The sequence below is a fragment of the Eleutherodactylus coqui genome, chromosome 3 (genome assembly GCF_035609145.1).
Source record: "Eleutherodactylus coqui strain aEleCoq1 chromosome 3, aEleCoq1.hap1, whole genome shotgun sequence".
Classification (NCBI taxonomy): Eukaryota; Metazoa; Chordata; class Amphibia; order Anura; family Eleutherodactylidae; genus Eleutherodactylus; species Eleutherodactylus coqui.
Genome location: NC_089839.1, coordinates 37480286 through 37501565, shown reverse-complemented (window position 1 = coordinate 37501565; position 21280 = coordinate 37480286). Strand labels below are relative to the sequence as shown.

The following is a 21280-nucleotide window of genomic DNA, read 5'->3' as shown; positions in this document are numbered from 1 at the left end:
AGCAGATCTTTAATAAACGGGGAACGTGCCTACTGTATAGAGACAAAACACTACAGCAGACACAATGTATCCCAGGCAGAATGTATTATAACTGTGGCTTTATTTTATGATAAAAGGACGGCATTGGAGAATCATTATTTAGTACATGTGCTTTCAGTCTGTTTCTACCAACCCAGAGGTATCATTTCTCCTTGTGGAGAGCATCTAGTAGGTGTGAGGAGACTTATAAGGCCATGCATGCTCCCCTGGGAAATATATGCAAGTGGAACAATGCCTCCACAGCACCACCTGTTGGAAGGCAGCATTCCTGCAAGTCAATGTCAAACCTTTTAACAGGCCTTGTAACAATGACTGGGAATATGAGCCAAAGCCATTCTTCTCCAGAAGGAAAAGGTCACCATGTATAGGCAAACTATGTCAGGGTTTTTACCCCTCATCCATATTCCCATTTGCCAGAGGAGCATGTACGGCCTTATAAGTCTCTTCACACGTTCTAGGTGATCTTAAGGAAAAACAATACCCTTCTCGACCCGTGTCCATAGGCCTTCCACTAGCCAAACCAGAAACCTATTGCCCACTGATGAGGGACAAAAACCCCAAAATAGTCTGTACACGGTGATTCTTTCCTTCTGGAGAAGGCTCTCTGGCATTGGCTCATATTCACAGTTATTGTTACAAGCTATTTAAAAGGTCTAACATTGACTTGCAGGAATGCTGCCTTCCAATAGGTGGTGCTGTAGAGGCATTGTTCCATCTTCCCATTTACTGAGACACATGCAGAATGAAATTGCAACTCTAGAAGTTTATTCACATTTGATAGATACCAATAGATGACATAGAGGGGGATTACAGTTGCAAGAAAAATTAAGTGAACCCTTTTGTAACCTCCTGGATTTCTGCATTGATTACTAATAAAATGGAGTTTGATTGTTTTCCAAGTTACTTTTATAAGATGATTAAAAATTATTTGTCTTGGAAGGGCCAAGTCAAAGCCTTGACATTAAAGGGATTTTCAGGGACTTAGAAAAAAATGCGCACACGATCACCAGCCAATTACAGGCTTCAGCAGCAGTGGAAGAATCCATGAGCACAATGAATGGCACATGATGGCAGTTGGGTTCTTTTGGCTTCCGAGCGGCAGTGGCTGGGTCTTTGGCGCTGCACGGAGAGCCAATAGAGTATGTGACTCTTTTTTCTTTGTTTTTCAGCATCCTAGTGCTGTAAAAAAATTGTTTTAAAGTCCTGGAAAACCCCTTTCAATCTATAGAGATGCTGTGCCTCAACCTGAAGAGAGTTGCACATAAGGCATCCCAGAAATATTGATGAACTGAAACATATTTGTAGAAAAGAGTGGTCAAAAAGTCCTCCTCAGTGGTATGCAAATCTTACTTCAGGAAACTTTTGGTGGAAGTGATCGCTGCTAAATTGGATCTAGAGATTTTTGAATTCAAAGGTTCTCTATTTTTTCCCCTGAGCCATGGATGTTTACTCAGTGTACACAATAAAAGACATGAATGGTTCAATTGTTTGTGTGTTACTAGTTAGCTTGTCTATAATTGTGACTTAGATAGCAATCAGACCGTGTTTTATTAGTAATCAGATGTCTACTCTGTCATTGGCCTCGGCAGCCTGTGACACCCCATAAACAGACTGCTGCAGTCTCTGAACAAGACGGCTCAGCAGAGACCTGGAGCTGCCGGTGGGGGAAACGGGAGAGGAAAGTATGAGCTGGTGTATTATTTTTTTACATGCTGGTCCTGACCGATAAGGAAGCCTGACTACCTTCTCTCTCACCACATCTGCAGAGTTAGGGCTCCTTCAGACAACCGTATGTGAATGCCCAAAAATTTCGCCGTGAACGAGGTTCGATGAGGTAGATTTGCTCGTGTATCGGCGCATAGTGCTGTACGTTTTACATATGCAGGGCGAGTTCACAAGCACATTCAACTCACCCCTTCCGTGATTTAAAAGGCTATTTAGCCTAATGAGGTCCAGATGTGTCCATTTTTTCATGGTATTACACATTTGCGTACCTCCAATAGTCTTCTACGGAACCCTTGGTGAGCAAATGGGCACAAAAGTAGAGCAGGTCCAATTTTTTTCTGCAAGTGTGAAATGCCCACACAAAATGAGCAAATGAGGATGAACCCATTGAAATACTCTCTGTGGGGGCAAATTCTGCGCACGCAAGTATGATTGTTGAAGAAGCCCTTATATCCATATAATTCCTCGGAGATGGTTTTTCCTTTTTTTTTTTTTTTATTATTTCCACTGATCATTTTTTGCTGAGCCCTCGTCACATCATGTGATCTGAGGGCCGCGGAGGCCCGTACACGTACCTGACTTATTGTTTCTACATAATATTTGTTAATACTAGTTTATGGGAGGTTTGGGATTTATTGCAGCTACTTTTGCAGTCTCATCTAGTCTTAATGAGCGACGCTATCCAGCTGCCTAACTTTAGAGACGGACACATAAAAACTGGTTAAACCCAATCTACATCATAAATCGTTTTATAGGGAATATAAGCCTCTCTTACCTCACTTTACTGTCTGGCTAAACGCTGCATATCTGATGTTAAGAAGCCGGTTCATATTAGGGGAAGAATGACAGTTTTTGAAAGAATTACTGACAGGAAGTCCAGAAAAATGTGTCTGCCTCGTTCTGATGATCTCTTTAAAGGAGTTGTTCAAGTTATAGCTCCTGTGTAAAATGCATTCACTATGCAGTAACATAACAAGTAGGCTTTTATTCTCCCCAGTCCCGTTGTGTCCCGTGCCGCTGTTCGCTCCCCTTGTGTCCTACGCCGCTGCTCACTCCCATTGTCCCATGCCGCTGCTCCATTTTCCACTTTTTTGTTTGTTTACAGTCTACAGTCCCGCCCAGTTTACAGGCACTGCAGCCAATGACAGCTCGGCGATCTATCACTGAGCTCTGTCATTGGCTGCAGCGCCTGTGAAGTTCCATAAACAGGCTGGGGCAGCCTGTAAATGTGACGCTAGAGGGAAGAGCCGGAGTGGCGCCGCAGGAGACTCCGGGAGCGGCGAGAGGTGAGTATAAGCCTAAAATTATCAGCTTTTCCCTAAGTTTTTGTCCTTTATATGTATTAGGGCATACAGACTTCATAGAGAGGTATTCACCTCTATGAGCCATAACGAAGGTCCACGTTGGTGAACCAGTTCATGCGTTATGTGGGCAGACATATAAATGTAGATTAGCTGATCACCACACAGCTTGGCTTTAAAGAAAAAGGTTGGCTTGGTAAGGTGACCTCTTTTAATGGGTTCTGTGCAACTTTAACATTGACTGCCTCTCCTATCAACCATTTCTTACATAAAAACACACACTTGGTCCAGTCCTCTGGAAACTGCTGTGGGGAACATAAGGAATTACACCAAACTCATTAGAAATCACTGGGCATACATTCATTGGTCAAGGTAATGTGCCTAAATGGGAATTGATGTAACCTTTCCCAGCTTCATACATCTCCAAAAAAAGTTGCTGACAAAGTTGCCGACATTGAGGCTTGGTTCACACTAATTGAGAAAAGCAGATTTGACAGTAACCAGACTTTGCCTTTATTTAATGGGCAGAGCACCTGTGAAACCCACAATTTTATCTCCTCTCAATAGAAATATCTGAAATAAATGCAGGTAATTCCACATTGTTCACTCACTTTTTCTTGCTGCTGTACACTGGATGTTCCTGTCTGCTCTAACTGATGGAGGGGATTGGGCAACCTACCCTATTAGGGCACTTTGTGGTGAGTTTTCTAGTGAGGAGGAGACTGAATGCAGTGCTGATTCAATACACTGATTTTCAACGGGTCTGGGGGATAGCCGAGTGGCAAGCATTGAAATGAATGGAGCGTCCACTGCACATGTTTAGCCATCATTCTATCATTCTGATGGCACTGTGGAGGGAAAAGTGACCCCGCAGTGACAGGCGGAGTGAGACACGGGACCCTTGTTCTCAAGATCGCTGGGGGTCTTGGCTGTGAAACTACCACTGATCCGAAAGTTATCTTCTATCTTATGGATATGGGATAACTTTTAATCTTGGTACAACCCCTTTGAGATATCTCAATGGGGTTGTCCTACTTTTAGCTGCAAGAAGCAGACAGCGCCATACATTGCACAGTGGTCAGGGTTGGTTCTGCAGGCCGAGTCCTATTGAAGCTTTCAGTACCAACCCAGAGCTGTCTGTTCCCTGCAACAAAACAATTAGAAGTGGGACAACTCCTTTAAGACATTCAAAAGCTATTGTTGGGATAACTCACTGCTGAAAGTTCTCACAGTCCAGCTAAACTTGGCTGCATCTGTTCATGGAGAATATTGTGCTTACACTAAATAGCTCTTATGTAACGTGAGTCGCTATAATGAAATTAGCAGACGTTGTTTATTGACTCCTTGTTTCATGTATTAAATTGTGTTTTGTAGACTGGCAAAAAACTGAAGCCCAGAAGAGACGGGAGCAACTTCTACTTGATGAACTGGTTATCCTAGTTAATAAGCGCGATGCCTTGGTCAGAGACTTGGATGCCCAGGAGAAGGAGTAAGTTCGCGTTGGCCCCATATTGTGCTGGAATGTCCGTACTATCATCACATGGACTGGAATAAAGAAGAAACCCTTATGACTGTTACACATAAGCATCCTCCAACATTACCGCTGGCTTCAGAGTTACACAATATTGTATGAAGGCGGCAGCCTGAGTGGGTTTATTCGCACTACGTTTTTGTGATTCATTTGACCTATGTAGCAGGAAGGCGCATACATCAAAGGGATCCATAGGCCCCCATTCATCGAGCGGAGACCCTTCTGGCCTCAGTTTGGTCAGTATCCTTCAGGGACACCAGTTTTTTTTCGGGATGGAATACTGCAGCAGACTGAACTTACTGCGTCCTGTAAAATAGCGTAACCATTAGGTGGATACCATAATGGTGTGAGTGACAGATGCTACCGGTACACATCTGTCAGAGCCTGTTAAACTTATACGATGCATATATTTAACACTGCAGAATGCGCTGCTTTTCTGTAAAACTGACGGATGGAAGCAAACGGAAGCCTTTCCGTTGTTTTTTTTGTTTTGTTTTTTTTCCCATTGATTTCATTGGAGTTTTAAAAAAAAACCAATCAGTTTTATTTCAGTTTCTCGCCTCAAAAACGGAGCAGAGAGAGGGAAACCCTGAACTGACCCTAACGCAGGTGTGAAAGCAGCCGACGCTTGCTACATACATTGTGATAGATATATATTAAAAATATGCCAGTCTTCTGGCACAAATTGCACCAGCAAACTGTCTTTCATGGGTTGTACCACATTTATTATGTTTTTAGACATTATCGGTCCCTTTTTACGATTCATCCAACAAAGGGGCGTGACCTAAATGCACCAAAAGTTTTGACACCATTTTTGGCCTAAACTAAGCCAACTAATAGGTGGTTATAACGTTAGATTGGACAGTCCAAAGATAGGCCAGATTTATTATCCAGAATGAACCACTGTGATAAATCTGGCACACTCTAAGACTGTCCAGTCTAAGTTTGCACTGTCTAATTAGACAGCATTAGTAAATCTGCTCCAGTATGTCCAAATTCCACCAGTGCAATGTATATGGTCCGGACAGATCTATTGGTGTTTAGAAACATGTCAAATCCGTATTTGGTGTTTAAGATCCGCTCTCACACACCAGATATCCACTTGAACTTTACTATATCACTATACTTGGATCTTATTTAGTGTTCAGTTATACAAAACCCATTTGTGCAACACAAGTATATCAAATATCACATCTCCTTCCAGTGAGTAGAGGTTGTATATGAACTCTAATGAGTATACATTACTTAATCAGGCTTAGTCAATAGAAGTCGTCCAATTCAACCGAAAATCCAAAATAAATATTCCGCTCTGAAAAACCCGTAAAACCAACATGACGTTTCATGTGTTGTTTTTTTCTACCCCGTTTTTAGTAGATCGTAATTAACACATTCCGCAGTGAGCACAATAAATGCCAATTAATATTTCATATCCGTAAAGGTACGCTTATATAAAAAAAAAAACATAAAAGTATTACAGAGGTGATACCAGCAGGAGAATTATACATGCAAGCTCTCAAGGCTACTCGGTCTCTACACCAGCCTGATGAAGGGCCTAGTAGCCTCGAAGCGTGCATGTATAATTGTTCTGGTGGTAGGTATGTAACATCATAGATATTTCTGCTCTACCTATCCATAAAGGTGTAATATATTATATGATTTCTGACACACGTCTCTTTATTGCAGGGCTGAGGAAGAGGAAGAACACTTAGAACGAACTCTAGAGCAAAACAAAGGCAAAATGACAAAGAAAGAAGAGAAATGTCTAATCCAGTGACCACCACTGTCTGGGAACGATGCTGCTCTGGCCCATAATCCCTTGTGCATGGTTTCACTAAGTGACTGGAAGCACTATATAAAGACTAGACTGAAACTCTACAAGGGGAGGCCTTGAGTCGGCGTCACACGTTTTAATAGAATAATTTCGGTTTGTTGCTCTGAAATGTTTGATTTTTAACACAACGTCTGCGGTAACGGAGACTGCAAAAGCATTCTGGCACTGATGGGGTTAAACGGATGCTACTCTTTTTTTTTTTTCCTCCTCTCTGCACCGCTGTCCTGCAGTCAGTAATACGCACTGAAGCCGGATACACAGAGGCGGCCACCTGTTGTATGGCCCAGGGACTTCTCGAAGCAACTTTTCTTCCATTGGCAGTCGCCTAGTAAGACACTACGGATGGTCGGGGGGGGACTGGCTAGAGCAACTGAATATTCTTTTAATTGCGCTAAAGTGGAGGCTGCGGCGTCTCCGTCAATGTTCGCACCTAGTCCTGCCATTTTCTATTGCTATGTAAGCTACCTACATTTTAAGTTAAACACTTCTACAAGCCCAGCTGTATTTACAGGCGTTTTATTCCGAGCAGCTATTTTCCATAATATCCTCCACACATAAATTAAATACCGCGTACGTTCCGCCGGAGGACCCCCCCCCCGTGTCATAGATTTACCCACAAGCCCTTCTGTATTACGTTTGGCTTCAAGACCTGCTGCAGTTTACATTTCTCAAGTCAGATTCTTAACCGTTTGTGGAAGAAACCTATTTATTTCATGCTTTTAACTACGACTGAAACTATCCATTATTAGCTTATGATGCCGTTGCTATTTATTTCTGCAAAAAATAAAAATATGGGAAAATTAAAAAAAGCTATTCATGTGTCATGCCACGTTGTACCGGTATGATCTATACTGTGTCCTGTCAGAATATACATCATGTCACATTGGTGCAACTGTTTATTTATTACTGTCTCATACAATTTTCAATAAAATCAGAATATTTCTTACCGTATTCCTGTTTTTATTACACTTTTCATCTGAGAAAAGTAGAAATAGGTTTCATGATGTCAGCGTCATAATATCTAAGGGATATCTCTGCGTGCATATGGATGAAGGCTGGATTGATGGATATTAGATGGATAAATACTACAGATAATACGTAGATATGGGCCAAATATTACATGGATAGATATTCGATAGACGTTCGATAATTATAGGATAGAGATATTAGATAACTATCAGACAGGCATTACAAACTAGATGGATATTGGATAGCAATATTAGGGCCTGTCCACACTGGTATTTTTACATAGTATCACATATGCAAGAAACGTACATTTAAAAAAAAAGTAAAAGCGCACACATTTTAAACTCTGCATACTCTTAAGTTTTTTAAATAATTGCATGCACTATATGCATTTTGATCCGCTTTTGTATACATTTTTCACTGTAAACTTTTTTCTTAAAGTTTTGTAGTTCAACACTTTTTTTTTCTCGTATACGTTAAGCACATCGAAGCATACAGTCATATTTTTCCAGACGTTTTTCATTGATTTCAGTGTTAAAAGAAAAAAAAAAGTATACATTTTCATAATTTTTTTGTGTAGGACAAAAAGCGTAGTAGACTACTCTTATCAATCCCACAAAAAATTACGCACAAACGTATGCCAGGCTGAACGAAGTCAAATGTGTTCATAGTTAGACTATGTTTAACCCATTATAGCCAATGGATTTGTGAAACTACATTTTCATCAGGTTTTTTTTGGGGGGGGGGGGATGGCTGACCATATGCCAGTGTGGATGGGCTCTTAGATGGCTATTGGATAAGCATACAAGATGGATACAGATAGATAGATAAGGGTTAGAGGGATGAAATGGGTATATAGATATTGAGTATATATTAGATAGATATTGAGTAGATAGATGGCGAGAGATGTTAGACATTACATATTACATAGGAACCAAGTAATCTTGTAGATATGATACCTTTTAATGGCTAACAAAAATACATGATGTTACTGTGAGCTTTCGGACTTACTCCGAAACATGATGTTAAAGCTCGCATTAACATCATGTATTTTTGTTATCCATTAAAAGGTATCATATCTACAAGATTTTGTGATTTCTCTTGCTGGGAACAATCGCATTTCGCTCTACTGGCTAACACTGCACCAAACTTTTTTCATATTACATAGGTACATAAGCACGTTAGATACAGAGGCAGGCATTAGATACATATTAGGTAGTCATTCGATTACAATAGATTAGATGTTAAATACATAGATATAGGAAGATATTAGACAGATAGATATCAGATTATATTCTGTATACATAAGTATGTGTGTTATTCCATATACATTAGTGTGTATAAACATTAAGTCTATTCTGTTTTTGTGTTAGGAGTCAGAAGCTTCTATCAATCTATAGTGAACTAGATAATAGGTAAATATTGTAAAGATACATATTAGATGGATAAATAGATATTTGATAGATCAGATAGATTAAAAATGACAGAATTTAATCAACTATCAAAAGATATGGGAATTATTTTGTGCACCATATTTATAAAAATGTTTGTTTTAAGTAAAAAAAGGACATCTTGGCAGCCTGCTTTCTAACAAATAGTGTATAAGCAATCACAATATTGCAATGTATCACCTACATAGAGGTATTTATACCAAAATAACTGTAGATTTCCAACAGACTATCCTTACCTACATGTTACAATACCTTTATGAGATATCCTGCCTCATTTGTATTCTGGGGTGATACAATGACAATACATATGCTGCACAAACAGAGCTTTTAATACATAACTCCTGGAGAGTTTATTGTATGCTTATCCATAGCTTGCACTTACAGAAAAGATTCAGGCTGCTTACAATATATTAAATCTACACAGAATGAAGACTGGGTGGATATAAGATTCTACAGTGATAATTCTCAACTAAAGCATTATAAACTGTTCTGTGTAAGGGTAATAAATCCTTATATGATGCACATATTAGATTCCTTTCTAAAATGCTGCAAGAGTTTAAAATAAAAGAAAGCAGTGCAAAACCAATGTGATAGCCATAAAAAAGGTAGAAAAAAAGAATACAAAGGCTTTATTCCCTGGTGCCAGATGATTGAAAAAAGGTAACGCCTGCTATGCTGTGCACCCCATTACAATGTATTATAATGGAATACTAGAATGAAGTTATACAGGTCTGTAATATATACTATATGCAATATACATTTAGAGCACATACAAGCATCACTGTGTGGATAAAGCCCAGGCTTCCTAAACTCCAATAAGGGCCCAGTCCTCTGGCAGGAATTTTCTGCTTCAGGTATTTCAGACAATACTTTTCCAGAGTTCCAAGTTTTCCTACATATGTCATAATCTGCATCTTTAATAGTTACCAGAAGTTTTTATCATCATTGGTAGTAGATCGAATTTTGCAAGAAAAGACCTTAAGAACCAAGAAAACTAGTACCAACTGCAATAATAATCTGTATACTGGACTACACCTGCTTTTGGACCAGTGATGACTGATAATTGCCTCTTGTACTGGATTATCTGGGATTAAACCGTTCTGATTTGCAAAGTGCAGTGTTGTAAAACTTGTAGCGATTTGGTGAGGAAGCAGGAAAAGTTTTCACAACATTATAAAGTTCTTCGGATTAATAATCTACTGTTATAATGTATAGGAATTAGAGATGAAATAAATAGATAAAGAAATCAAAAGTATCGAAAATGGAAGCAATGTACAGAGATAAATAGCAGCTAATGCTTTATTGAAGTAAATTGTCGGCATTGTTATACATCGCAGGAGCATAGTGAAATAGTTTATATTACTGTGCTCCTGCAATCTAAAATGCACGAGAAACTGGGGTACAGTGGGGTGCACTACAGATTCCAGTTCATCAAGCCTTCCCTATCAGAGCAGCTTCTCCAAGAGTCCAGTAAAAGGCACAACTCCCTGCACATCTCCTCTCCCTTACCTTTCCCGGAGCGCTACACAAACAGCCCCTAATCAAAGAGGAACAAAAGAAAAAAGGAGTCGGGGGTTCTGCCCCTGCAATTTGGAAGCTTCATGAACCGTCATCCGGATCCAAGGCCAAGATGCATGAAAGAGCCCCTGGGGAGGGCAGATATTTTTTATTCTGTGCAGTCATCCATCCCTGGAGGTGGGATCTGGGGGGGCGTCTTGTAGGATCAGGGTCTTCTGTAGTCTTCCAGGTGTCTGATCAGGGGCTGTAGGTTCCAGGTGTATAAGATCCAGTGAGACCCCAGCAACATACTAGTAGCTGCTGCTGCTGAGACCTCAACTTTATACCTTCTGTATCCAGCTGCAGTAGCCAAATATCTGCTCCACCATACCCAGCTACAATTTCCTTGCTTCACACACACTAAACTTTTGTGGCTTTTCTTCTTCTCCTCTTCCCTTCTTCCCCCACCCCTTCTTCTTCATTTTAAACTTCCCTTAATCCGAGGGTTATGGGCAGAGGCATTAAGGAAAGTCTCCTGCAATTTGGGATTAGACAAAATACTCTTATTACAAAAAGGGCTTCTGCTACCTGATACCTTCATATAGGCAGAGAGGAGAGAGAGCAGCCAGAAACAGGGACAGGACTGAGGCTTTTGCATCTATCTACATCATAGCTATCTAAACAGATCTAGAAGAACTTAAAATATGCATTGTTATATATTATTATGTTTACCTGTGATAGATAGATAGATAGATAGATAGATAGATAGATAGATAGATAGATAGATAGATAGATAGATAGATAGATAGATATGAGAGAGATAGATAGATAGATAGATAAATATGAGACAAATAGATAGATATGAGATCAATAGATAGTTATGAGATAGACATAGATAGATAGATAGATAGATAGATAGATAGATAGATAGATAGATAGATAGATAGATAGATAGATAGATATGAGATAGATAGATAGATAGATAGATAGATAGATATGAGATAGATAGATAGATAGATAGATAGATAGATAGATAGATAGATAGATAGATAGATAGATAGATAGATAGATAGATAGATAGATAGATAGATTGAAAGAAAGGATAGAATATTGCTTACATAGATAGATGCGGTTTAGATATTTTACAAGAACGTTCCAAAAGCGGATTTATTAATCAGGGGGCGAGTTAATTATTTTTGTGAATGGGCTTTGGTGTCTTTGTTGATAGGGAAAGTACTCGTGTATAGATGACTTCTGAAGACATCTTGGACACCCCACCCCCATCCCTTTTCATCCCTATCGCCTTTTCTATTATAACTTTAGTGGCATTTTCTGTTTGTCTGGCGGGGATCCGCTTTGAACTTTAACCAGATTTTCTTTTTCTTCCAAATGCAATTAGAAATGTATATAGTAAAATAAAAATAGGAATTTTGTCTAGTTTTATCGTATCACCGCTCCTCCTAGCCATAGATGCACGATGCGATACACTTCGGTCCTGGCCGCTTCTTGCGATAATTAGCTTATGTCATATATTCACACACAAACATGTATTATATGCAGATGGAGCAGGGCTGAATTCGCAATTTAAGATGATTAATTGGATTATCACCAGTATCATGTATGTAATAATATATGCATATACTGCATATACACGAGGTTCTGGATTTAGTTCTCTGCTTTGTGCAATTTTTCACTTGCAAGAAAACAAACTTTTTTAATCAAAATTAAATCACACAATTCTAATTTTCCCGATTCCTCGCCTGAGTTGTATTTTTTCATCTGCCATTCCGTCCATCTCGGTTCTGTATACAGGACGGCTCCCCATCTTCTGTTAGTAAACGACTTCATAGAAGCCGCCATGAATTCCTGCGTTGATTTCAAGACTCCCGGTAAATTTTGAAAACTAATTAATGCGCAGATCTGTCAGAGATGATTATCTGCTCCTCATATTCCCCCAAGTCTCCTTCTTCTCGGCTAAATAGTTTTAACTATTTGTCGTCTGTTTACGCAGGACCCAATCAATTACATCATTGTATTAATAGGAAGGAAAAACAATGGAAAAATAATTTCCAATTAAATGAATACAATAAACAATCAAGTAAATGAAACAACATCGTAGAAATATAAAGTGCTTATAGTATATATAGGGTATCGCAGGGAATATGTTCATATAACATGTTTTTATTTTTAATCACGGATTAATTTGAATGTTGTAAGAATAAAAACAATTGCCGCAAACTAATAATAAAAGAGATAGATTGGTAGATAGGAAGATGGATAAGGAGGAAAAAAAGAGAAAATAGCTAGATAGAAAGAAGGTGATAGAAAGGAAGAAATAAATAAAGAAGAAAGGAGGAAGAAAGATAGAAAGAAGAAAAGAAATTGATAGAAAAGAAGAAATAGATAAAGAAGGAAGAAAAGAAGAAAGAAAGAGAGTGGAAAAAGGAAGAAAGAAAGATAGAAAGAAGAAAAGAAAGTGATAGAAAAGAAGAAGTAGATAAAGAAGGAAGAAAAGAAGAAAGAAAGAAGGAAGAAAAGAAGAAAGGAGGAAAGAAGAAAAGATAGATAGATAGATAGATAGATAGATAGATAGATAGATAGATAGATAGATAGATAGATAATATTGCACCCCTGTGGTGTCATATAATAATTGGCACAGTTATTATAAAACACTTCCAGGATTCTTTATATCCCTTTCCTAATAATTTAACTGGAATGACAGGAAATCAGGAGAAGTTTTGCAGTCTGTGCAGCTTCCTCCTGAGGATGATGATGGTATTGGGGTTGGGGAGGCCTGGGCCTGCGGGTTTAGGATCCCGGGTAGTTAGTGTTATTAATCCCGGGTTATTACACTCCAGAGCTCTGTCTCAGTTCCCCTTCCAGTCCGTTCACATTCAGCAGACTAGAGCAGGTTCAGTAGTAAGCGGAGAGGCGTGCACTCACCGCATTGGCTGAGCCTCACGTCACTCAACCCCGTCCCGTGCGCTGATTGGCGAAGACGCGCGCCTCGTCGGCCGCCCCTCGCTCTCTTACAAGGGGTAGGGCAGAAGGAGGGTGATCAATCTTCATCAGTCCACATTTCCTATCACCTAAAGCGGCCGGCGTGAGACAACTGCTCTGCCTACAAGGTAAATGATTTATGCCCTCTTGTCTGCGCTGCCAACCTCTCATCTAATACCAGTAATCACCCTGGCACTGGAGGGAAGTTTATGACATGGGGGGGAGCCGGGATCGTGCAATGGGATCTGCTTACTTTAATGCAACTTCTTAGGACTTGAAGCGTCTGCAGCGCTTCCTATAGACTCCAGGTGACTCTCCTACTTGCTCCCGGGGAGCTACAAGACTGGAGGTGAGAGAGAGGGAGGGAGGGAGGCCTGGGAGGGGATCTGCCTGCAGGATCCCAAGTTTTCTCTCTTCTTCATTCCAGCTCTTCTTGCTTTTTCCTTCTTTTGTTTTCTAGTTGAGATTTTCTGAATCAGAATTAGTAATTTCTCACCTGGATTGCTCTTGGACTTGTTGTTTGTGTGTTGTTTTTTTTTTCTTCCCATCTCTCCTCCTCCTCCTACCTCTTATACAACAGGGCAGGTCCACATGCCAAAAAAATGTCTGCACAGACCAGATCGTAATTTTCCAGCAGGTAGGATGAGAAACTTTCAGGAGTCACACTGAATCTCATCCTGCCTGAAACAGGCAGTACTGGAGATTATTCTTCTTGTATGTGGCTGTCCATTGTACAGGGCTGAATCCACCTGGTTATGTAAATAGGGTATTTGTGTGGGATCTCCATTAATTAGCCCTGGTCGGAGGGGGGAGCTGATAGTTGGAGCATTATTAGCCTATCAATGGAGGCCATCTGCAGAAAAAAAAAGAAAAAAAGTTTACCTTGAAAACAAATTACAGCTGCTTAAATCTCATGAATTTGTGCATATGGAAAGTGATTTGTTTGTTGTCGCAGTCGGGGGTCGCCTGATTTATTAAGTCTTGGGGAGTGAGAATTGGAAATGTGCAGGCCGGAGAGGGGCAATATTTATTCTGCCCTAGTTTTGCTTTTGTTTTTAGGGTACAAGGGGTGGACTATTGTAATGGTCCCTAAAATTATCTATGAATGACTCTGTATACAATACATAACATCAACGTTTTAATAGAACACTTTAAATACATACAATTTAAGGAAATGCGCAGAATGAGAATGTACAAATAGCGGATAAAATATCTATCATATCTAGACAATGTATCATCTATATAACTATGTATTTGTATATTTATATTTAATATAGTTATTATACATACTGCATATATGTTGTAGACTGTCGCAGTTAATTTACTGTTTCTTTCTATCCTCCTCCAGACCGTTTCCTGACTTGGTGGGAAGAAGAAGAAAATATTAATGCCCATTGTGTCCGTATAATAGATAGGAATACATACAGTTTTGGATACTATCGGGGAGCACTGGGAAGCTGTTAGCATGATGTCATACCTTAAACAGCCCCCATATGGCATGAATGGCTTGGGGCTTACAGGACCCGCTATGGATTTACTTCATCCGTCTGTAGGATACCCAGGTAAGAATCCCACCGGCCATCAAAACTTGCAACAAAATGTTGCCATATTGACGCTAAAGAATCTCCAGTGTTCATATATAGTCCCTATATAAATTGTAATAAATCTATAGAGCAGGGAAGGGTTAGGAGTAACGATCGATTATATTGTTTTCCTTAAAGAAGTTACTAAAGTTTAGATCTTTTTTTTACTCCTTAGAAAATTACAAGATCGGTAATTTATTAAATATACGACTCTGTGAAATATATAACGCATGTGTATAATATTCTGTATACATAAGTGTGTGTATTATTCTATATACATTAATGTGTAAACATTAAGTGTATCCTGAACTTGTGGTAGGAGTCAGAAGCCTCCACCGATTTATAGTGAACTAAATAAAAGTTTTTAAAAGTTCTTTAGAAGTTTTCTTACTTCTCGTTTCCAGCTTCAGTCTGGAATGATGATACAAGTTTCCTTGCACTTGTGATCTGTATATACTTGCATGGAGAGAGTGAGGCCTACTGATAATACTCCTACTCCTACAAGCCGATTACTCTGTCTTTACATTAAAACTTAGTTCCGGGGCCTTGTACTCGGCGCTGAAATCAACAACACCGCCTGCAGATTGTCCTATACATTATATGTTGCCTTTAATTTTCGTGTGTGTTCATTCATTTCTGAGCTCTTCTCTCTTTCTTCCTGCACCCGATTACTGAATCTATGCATTAGAATATCTAGGAGTAGGATTTCTAATTTTATGGGAGTGATAAATGGCCTTATTGTCTTCTGTAGATTAGACAATGTGATAAATATAAAATGTTATTAATCTTCTGGACACTAAATCAAGAAAGATATTGACAAGTTTTAGCTTGCTTCCTATCTGCCAGGACTGCGCCTGTATTAGCGCTACAGTCGGCAAAGTTTCCTATTTGCTAAAATGCCGCGTTATATGTATTGAATAGTGTGCTGATTACAATGTAATACTTTGTTCTGAGAAGAGAATGTCCTCATTTATTCCACAAATATATTTATTCTACATATTTGGCCACTTTTCACGCGGCAGTGCTTTGCTCAGTATTTTCCATCGGTAGTTGTAAGGAAAATCCAGAAGTGAGTCCAAAATACAGAAGAAATACAAATATTTCATTGCAGCTTTTCTCTGTAGCTTCCACTCCTGGTTATGGCTTCCAAGTAGTGATACAACATACTGACCAAAATACACAAATGTGAAAGTGTCCTTATACAGGGTATTGCAGTCAGGAGGCTTCCTTCACACCGTAGTATTTAGTTAGTAGTTTGCATCAGTATTTGGAAGCCAAAGCCAGGAGTGGAGAATAAACAGAGATAAAGTATAATGAGATGAGCACCTCTTCTTCTGTATGTTGGACCCAATCCTGGGCTTACACATACTGAAGCAAAATACTATTGTGTGAGTCTTTATACTGGAGGGAAATAACTTTATGATATGAAGTTATCAGGCACCAAGGAAAGTGTTTTATGTACAGTTTGCATTAGGAAAACTTTGTATCTGGCGTAAAATTAGGCCCTTGGTGGATGTAATAATAATACATTCAATCCTGATAAAGAAAAGGCTCTACCTTATTAGTAACGACCACAAATTATACATGAAGGTTTTTTTGTCTCCATTTTCCAGTCTGAGTTCTGGGCAGAGATGAGCCTGTGTTGTAGAGTTTAGAAGTTACTTGGGCCGATTAAATTAAAATGGGCAATCGTAATGTCCTCGAATATTATCTATCATTGTGTATTTATCTAAATGTTGTCGTTTTAATGTACAAATTGCATAGAATGGTAAATAATGTACAAGTGTTGTTATTTGAAATAATAGCGGTTAGGCATAACTTGTAAAAACGGAGACACACAGTGTAATGTAGGCGCTAAGTTGCAGTCCTCTCTATACGGAGAGCGCCTGGTTTCTCGCCCTATGTACTAACAGAATGCGCATCCGTATCTCCAGCCACCCCGCGGAAGCAGCGCCGGGAGCGCACCACCTTCACCCGCTCACAGCTGGACGTGCTGGAAGCCCTGTTCGCCAAGACCCGGTACCCGGACATTTTCATGAGGGAGGAGGTGGCCCTGAAGATCAACCTACCCGAATCTCGAGTCCAGGTAATACCCGGCATAAAATAATGGTATTATAAACCCCCATGATTGCCCCTACTGCTCCGGCGTTTGACCTTCTGTTTTTAGTCACTCCTTCTCTCCATTTGCTATGCAGTTTAATACAGGCTTTTGTTCTCTGTTGTCAGACATTTTAGGCTGGAGAGTTAACCGCAGTGTCCTTCAAGTTGGGTTATGGACAGAAACTGCAAAACTAAATATCTGCTCCATGACTACTACTTCTCTCCAGTCTACACATACGTTTAGTTGACCCCTTAAGCTGCTGCAGAACCTCTTGGTGCGATAAGTGTTCTGAGAGGATACATAAAGTGGGGTTCGAAAGGCCGATGCTAGTAGGGCACAGTAGCAGCAATTTTGTCAATGATCAGACTCTGATGACTTGTTCTTGGTATAGTGGAGTGAAGTTCAGCTCTGCAGGTAAATAAAGGTGGTTTTGGTTATGTGACAAGTAGTTTGGTGTTAGCCTGGGACTGCTTATTCTTCATACTATGGGAGTTTGGTTTCTGTAGGTGTGGCATCGGTTGATACAGAAAGTCGACTACACAACTCTGTATAACACTGCCGCCATATAGTGCACTGCAGAGTAAGACTGGCGGCCTGGTTGTCGGTGTAGTCGCCATATAGAGCAGGTGGAGAACCTGTGGAGCTGCTGCTTCTGTGCAGATATTGCCAGCATACTGGAGATTATTGGCATTTTACCTGCAGCATCCTGTTCTGTTTTCTATGATATAAAGGGAACTACAAGGTGTTTATGTTTATTTAAAAATATAATAAATAACTATTTAGCTTTTTTTTTTAATTAAATGAATATCAAAGACCGGGGAAAATGTACCACCTCCTACAGAAGAGCTCGGACAGAAACTCCTGCATCAAAAATATATTACTGTGTATTTAATATATAATATAGAAAGTCATTAATATTCATGAAGACAACAAAGAAACAATACTAAAGGTGATGGGATCAGTCTGACTGTGGGATATATGAGGACAGCTGTAGGATACATTGTGCTTTTTATTTATCAACTATACCAGTCCTTGAAATGGAATAACTCCCATCGGGTTCTATAGATTTCGGTATAACCTGATGATAACGATATTCTTCATTTCGAGTTAATATTTTCGTTTCTGTATACTTAGCTTTTTTGTAACAGTATTTTGGGAAACGAAATACAAACTTTTCTGTAAACTTCTGCTTAGTTACTATTCAGGACACAGCCGACCAGCATAAACCGCATCTAATTCGTTTTGTCTCCCGATCGCATCGGTTCTCTCTGTAATGATCACATGCTCTTAGATTAGGGGATTAGAAATAAAAGCCTAAGTAATTTTGTTGCAATTAATGTCGGGTTTTTTTTTGCCCAAGACAAAGGAAATTATTTATTTTTTTAAGTATAAAAGTTTCTAAAGAGCAGAAAAGTGCGGAAAGTTGTCCGAGTTGTATAAAGTCAGCATTATGAGCATATATAATAGTGCATATTTAATATCTATGATGTGATATATAGAATTGTATATAAAATCTAATGCTAGAATATGCACATTTAGATCTTCGATGTGAGAGTCCGTTGTCAAACCCCTAACATACACATTGTACCGAACATAAGTGTACAGAACTCTCACTTTCTATAACTGACTGTATTGTGATCTATATACTGTGCTATAGGTGTCCATATATTTGGCTGAAACGAATGTAGTTATGTCCTTATGTAGAATATAAACCGATCCCCTCCTCCTACTGATGGCTTAACATACAACAGTTTTTGGAAATGCAGTTTTTGATGCAGATTTTGAGCCAAAGCCAGAAGTGACTCCAGGAGGAAGGAGATGTAGAAGTCCTTCCTGTATATAGTTCATACTTTTTCAATCAATTTCTTGTTTTGCCTCAAAAACTGCAAAAAAGGGGGCTTTTTCCAAAACCTGCTGTGTATGAAGCCCCCCTACTAGTAATTATTTCCATTCTCTCTTTCCATAATTATTCTTTAATTCTGCACATATGTCGGTGACTGATATATTATACGTGCTGATATGTAATATTTGCATGCAATATACTATTTTATTATTGCATTAGAGGATGATTTGGCATTAGGGCTATTAGTCGGCTCCTCTAGTCATTATTCCCTTTTGTCTCCTCTTCAGGTCTGGTTTAAGAACCGTCGTGCAAAATGCAGGCAGCAGCAACAGCAGCAGAGTAGCAGCAGCAGCACCGGAGCCAAAAACCGGCCGACCAAGAAGAAATGCAGCCCGGCCCGGGAGAGCTCCGGCTCGGAGAGCAGCGGTCAGTTCACCCCGCCTGCAGTCTCCAGCTCCGGATCTTCATCTTCCTCCTCCTCCTCCAGCTCCGGCTCCTCTGGGAACCCAGGCCTGGCACCAGCCGCCCTAAACGGCAGCACCGCGTCCTCCATCTGGAGTCCAGCTTCTATCTCCCCTGGCACCGGCCCGGCCCCTGGCACTGCCCCCGACCCTCTGGGACCTGGCAGTGCTTCTTGCATGCAGCGCTCTGGCTCCTCATCTGCTGCGTCTTATCCAATGACTTATAGCCAGGCAGCCGGGTACACGCAGGGCTACCCTGCCCCATCCTCCTCTTACTTTGGAGGGGTGGATTGCAGTTCTTATCTGGCCCCAATGCACTCCCACCACCACCCCCACCAACTCAGCCCCATGACTCCTTCCTCCATGTCCAGTCATCACCACCATCATCACCTGAGCCAGAGCTCCAGCCACCACCATCATCATCACCATCATCACCAGGGTTATGCCAGCACAGGACTGCCATTCAACTCTTCTGATTGCTTGGACTACAAGGACCAGGCTGCTGCCTCCTCCTGGAAACTCAACTTCAACTCCACCGACTGTCTGGACTACAAAGATCAGGCCTCCTGGAGGTTCCAGGTTTTGTGAACCAAGGATCATTAAAGTTCTGGAAAAGTGGACTTCATTGTCAGAAAGATCAGGCTGGAGCCAACAGTGCTTGCTTAGCTGGGGTGAAGACCCTCCATGCCCATGAGTCTGTGCCTGGACCTGCTGTAGTTACTGTCCTCCTGTGAATTATTTATTGGTCCTCTGGACTGGACTGTGATGTCTGCTAATAATATGGGAACGCAGAACTTTTTTTTTTTTTGCCATCAACTTCTATCTATTTTTGGTCTCAACCCAAAGGTTATCACTTCTGATAATGTATATCTAGATGGGGGCGCCCCTTCTATTGTCCATCAGCATACCGCTATACACACATGTGCGTTGGTTTCCAAGGTGTATGATATAGGACTTGCAGCCTCTTGCTGCCTGTAGCAGCTGAAATGTGTAAATATTCGGTCCGTTGCTAGGACCCATTTTATTTTTAGTTTAATTATATTCTCAATTTTAATATCCCCTAACAGTCCCCTTTGTGAAGAAACCAAAATGTTCACGTGAGACTTGGGGGTTTGTGGGTACACGGTCACAAATAACTTCAATATGGGGGGTAAAAGGGTCAAATTCAGGTCATATATATATGGAACCATGTTGTTCACAATGATGGCAGCACATAGGAAGGCTGGATGGAGTCTAGTAGTCATCCACCAACGACTCACACCAGCCTGTGGGTTAGGCCTCAGCCTGTTGGTCCATCAGAGGCGCTGATGATGTCATCAGTCATGTCTCTCCTATGATTGACTTTGACTATTGATACAGCATGGCTGCCTCTGCTGAGTGTGGACGACCACTTCATCACGCCTTGTCCTGTGGTTGCATTTTGTATTAATAGGCATTGTATGTGTATCCACTTCATTTTGTACTGTCCCTTTAGTTGAATTGGGTCCACGGTATAAAGTTCTGTCTCCACTCCGCACTTCCACTTGTGTCACTGAAATTCGGACCAGTTTGTCCCTGTGTAGGTGGAAAATGAATTTCGAAAAAAAACCAAACCTGTTTGTAAATTTGATAATATGGTACGTCACGTCACTCCCAGTGTAAGGGAAGCACATATCTACATCCCCCCTCTTCCCATAATAAAAATCAAACTAATTGATTGTAAGCCTCCGTGTCATCATTCTTATGGAGTGGCGCTGTGAGCATGGCACAGCAGGCTTCAGGGATGGAAACTGGGGCAGAGAGGACATGCCCACCACAACCGCCGGGTCACTTTCTTCCTGACTTACTTTTACTGTAAACCGCTTGTAGAGTTTATTCACACAGGCTGCTTTTTTTGCTACTTTCTTTCAGTTCTGGAAAATGTGAACAATTTTTGTCTTTTTTTTCAACGTGATTTTTGTACTTCTGCATT

At 40.3% G+C, this 21280-nt stretch overlaps 2 protein-coding genes across 7 annotated transcripts in view; both read left to right on the top strand.

Moving 5' to 3' along the window:
• The window catches only part of EHBP1 (EH domain binding protein 1), a 365541-nt gene extending 358163 nt beyond the window's left edge, over positions 1 to 7378 (top strand). For all 6 annotated transcript variants that reach the window (XM_066595508.1, XM_066595507.1, XM_066595505.1 and 3 more), the window contains 2 exons: positions 4440 to 4554; positions 6280 to 7378. In XM_066595508.1, the coding sequence (XP_066451605.1) occupies positions 4440 to 4554; positions 6280 to 6370 (206 nt within the window). In that variant the 3' untranslated portion in view covers positions 6371 to 7378. The remainder of the gene's footprint in view (positions 1 to 4439; positions 4555 to 6279) is intronic.
• A 6005-nt stretch (positions 7379 to 13383) lies between these two features.
• Positions 13384 to 21019, top strand: OTX1 (orthodenticle homeobox 1). The gene is made up of 4 exons (XM_066595502.1): positions 13384 to 13469; positions 14690 to 14903; positions 16859 to 17010; positions 19156 to 21019. Exons 2-4 carry the CDS (start codon positions 14807 to 14809, stop codon positions 19915 to 19917), a joined length of 1011 nt encoding a protein of 336 aa, XP_066451599.1. The 5' UTR covers positions 13384 to 13469; positions 14690 to 14806; the 3' UTR covers positions 19918 to 21019.
• The last annotated feature ends 261 nt before the right edge of the window (positions 21020 to 21280 follow it).

Coding starts and splice junctions, on each gene's coding strand:
- OTX1 (XM_066595502.1), top strand. CDS start 14,807: ATGATGTCATACCTTAAACAGCCCCCATATGGCATGAATGGCTTGGGG. Junction 14,904..16,858: donor TCCGTCTGTAGGATACCCAG/GTAAGAATCCCA, acceptor CCGTATCTCCAG/CCACCCCGCGGAAGCAGCGC. Junction 17,011..19,155: donor TACCCGAATCTCGAGTCCAG/GTAATACCCGGC, acceptor TCTCCTCTTCAG/GTCTGGTTTAAGAACCGTCG.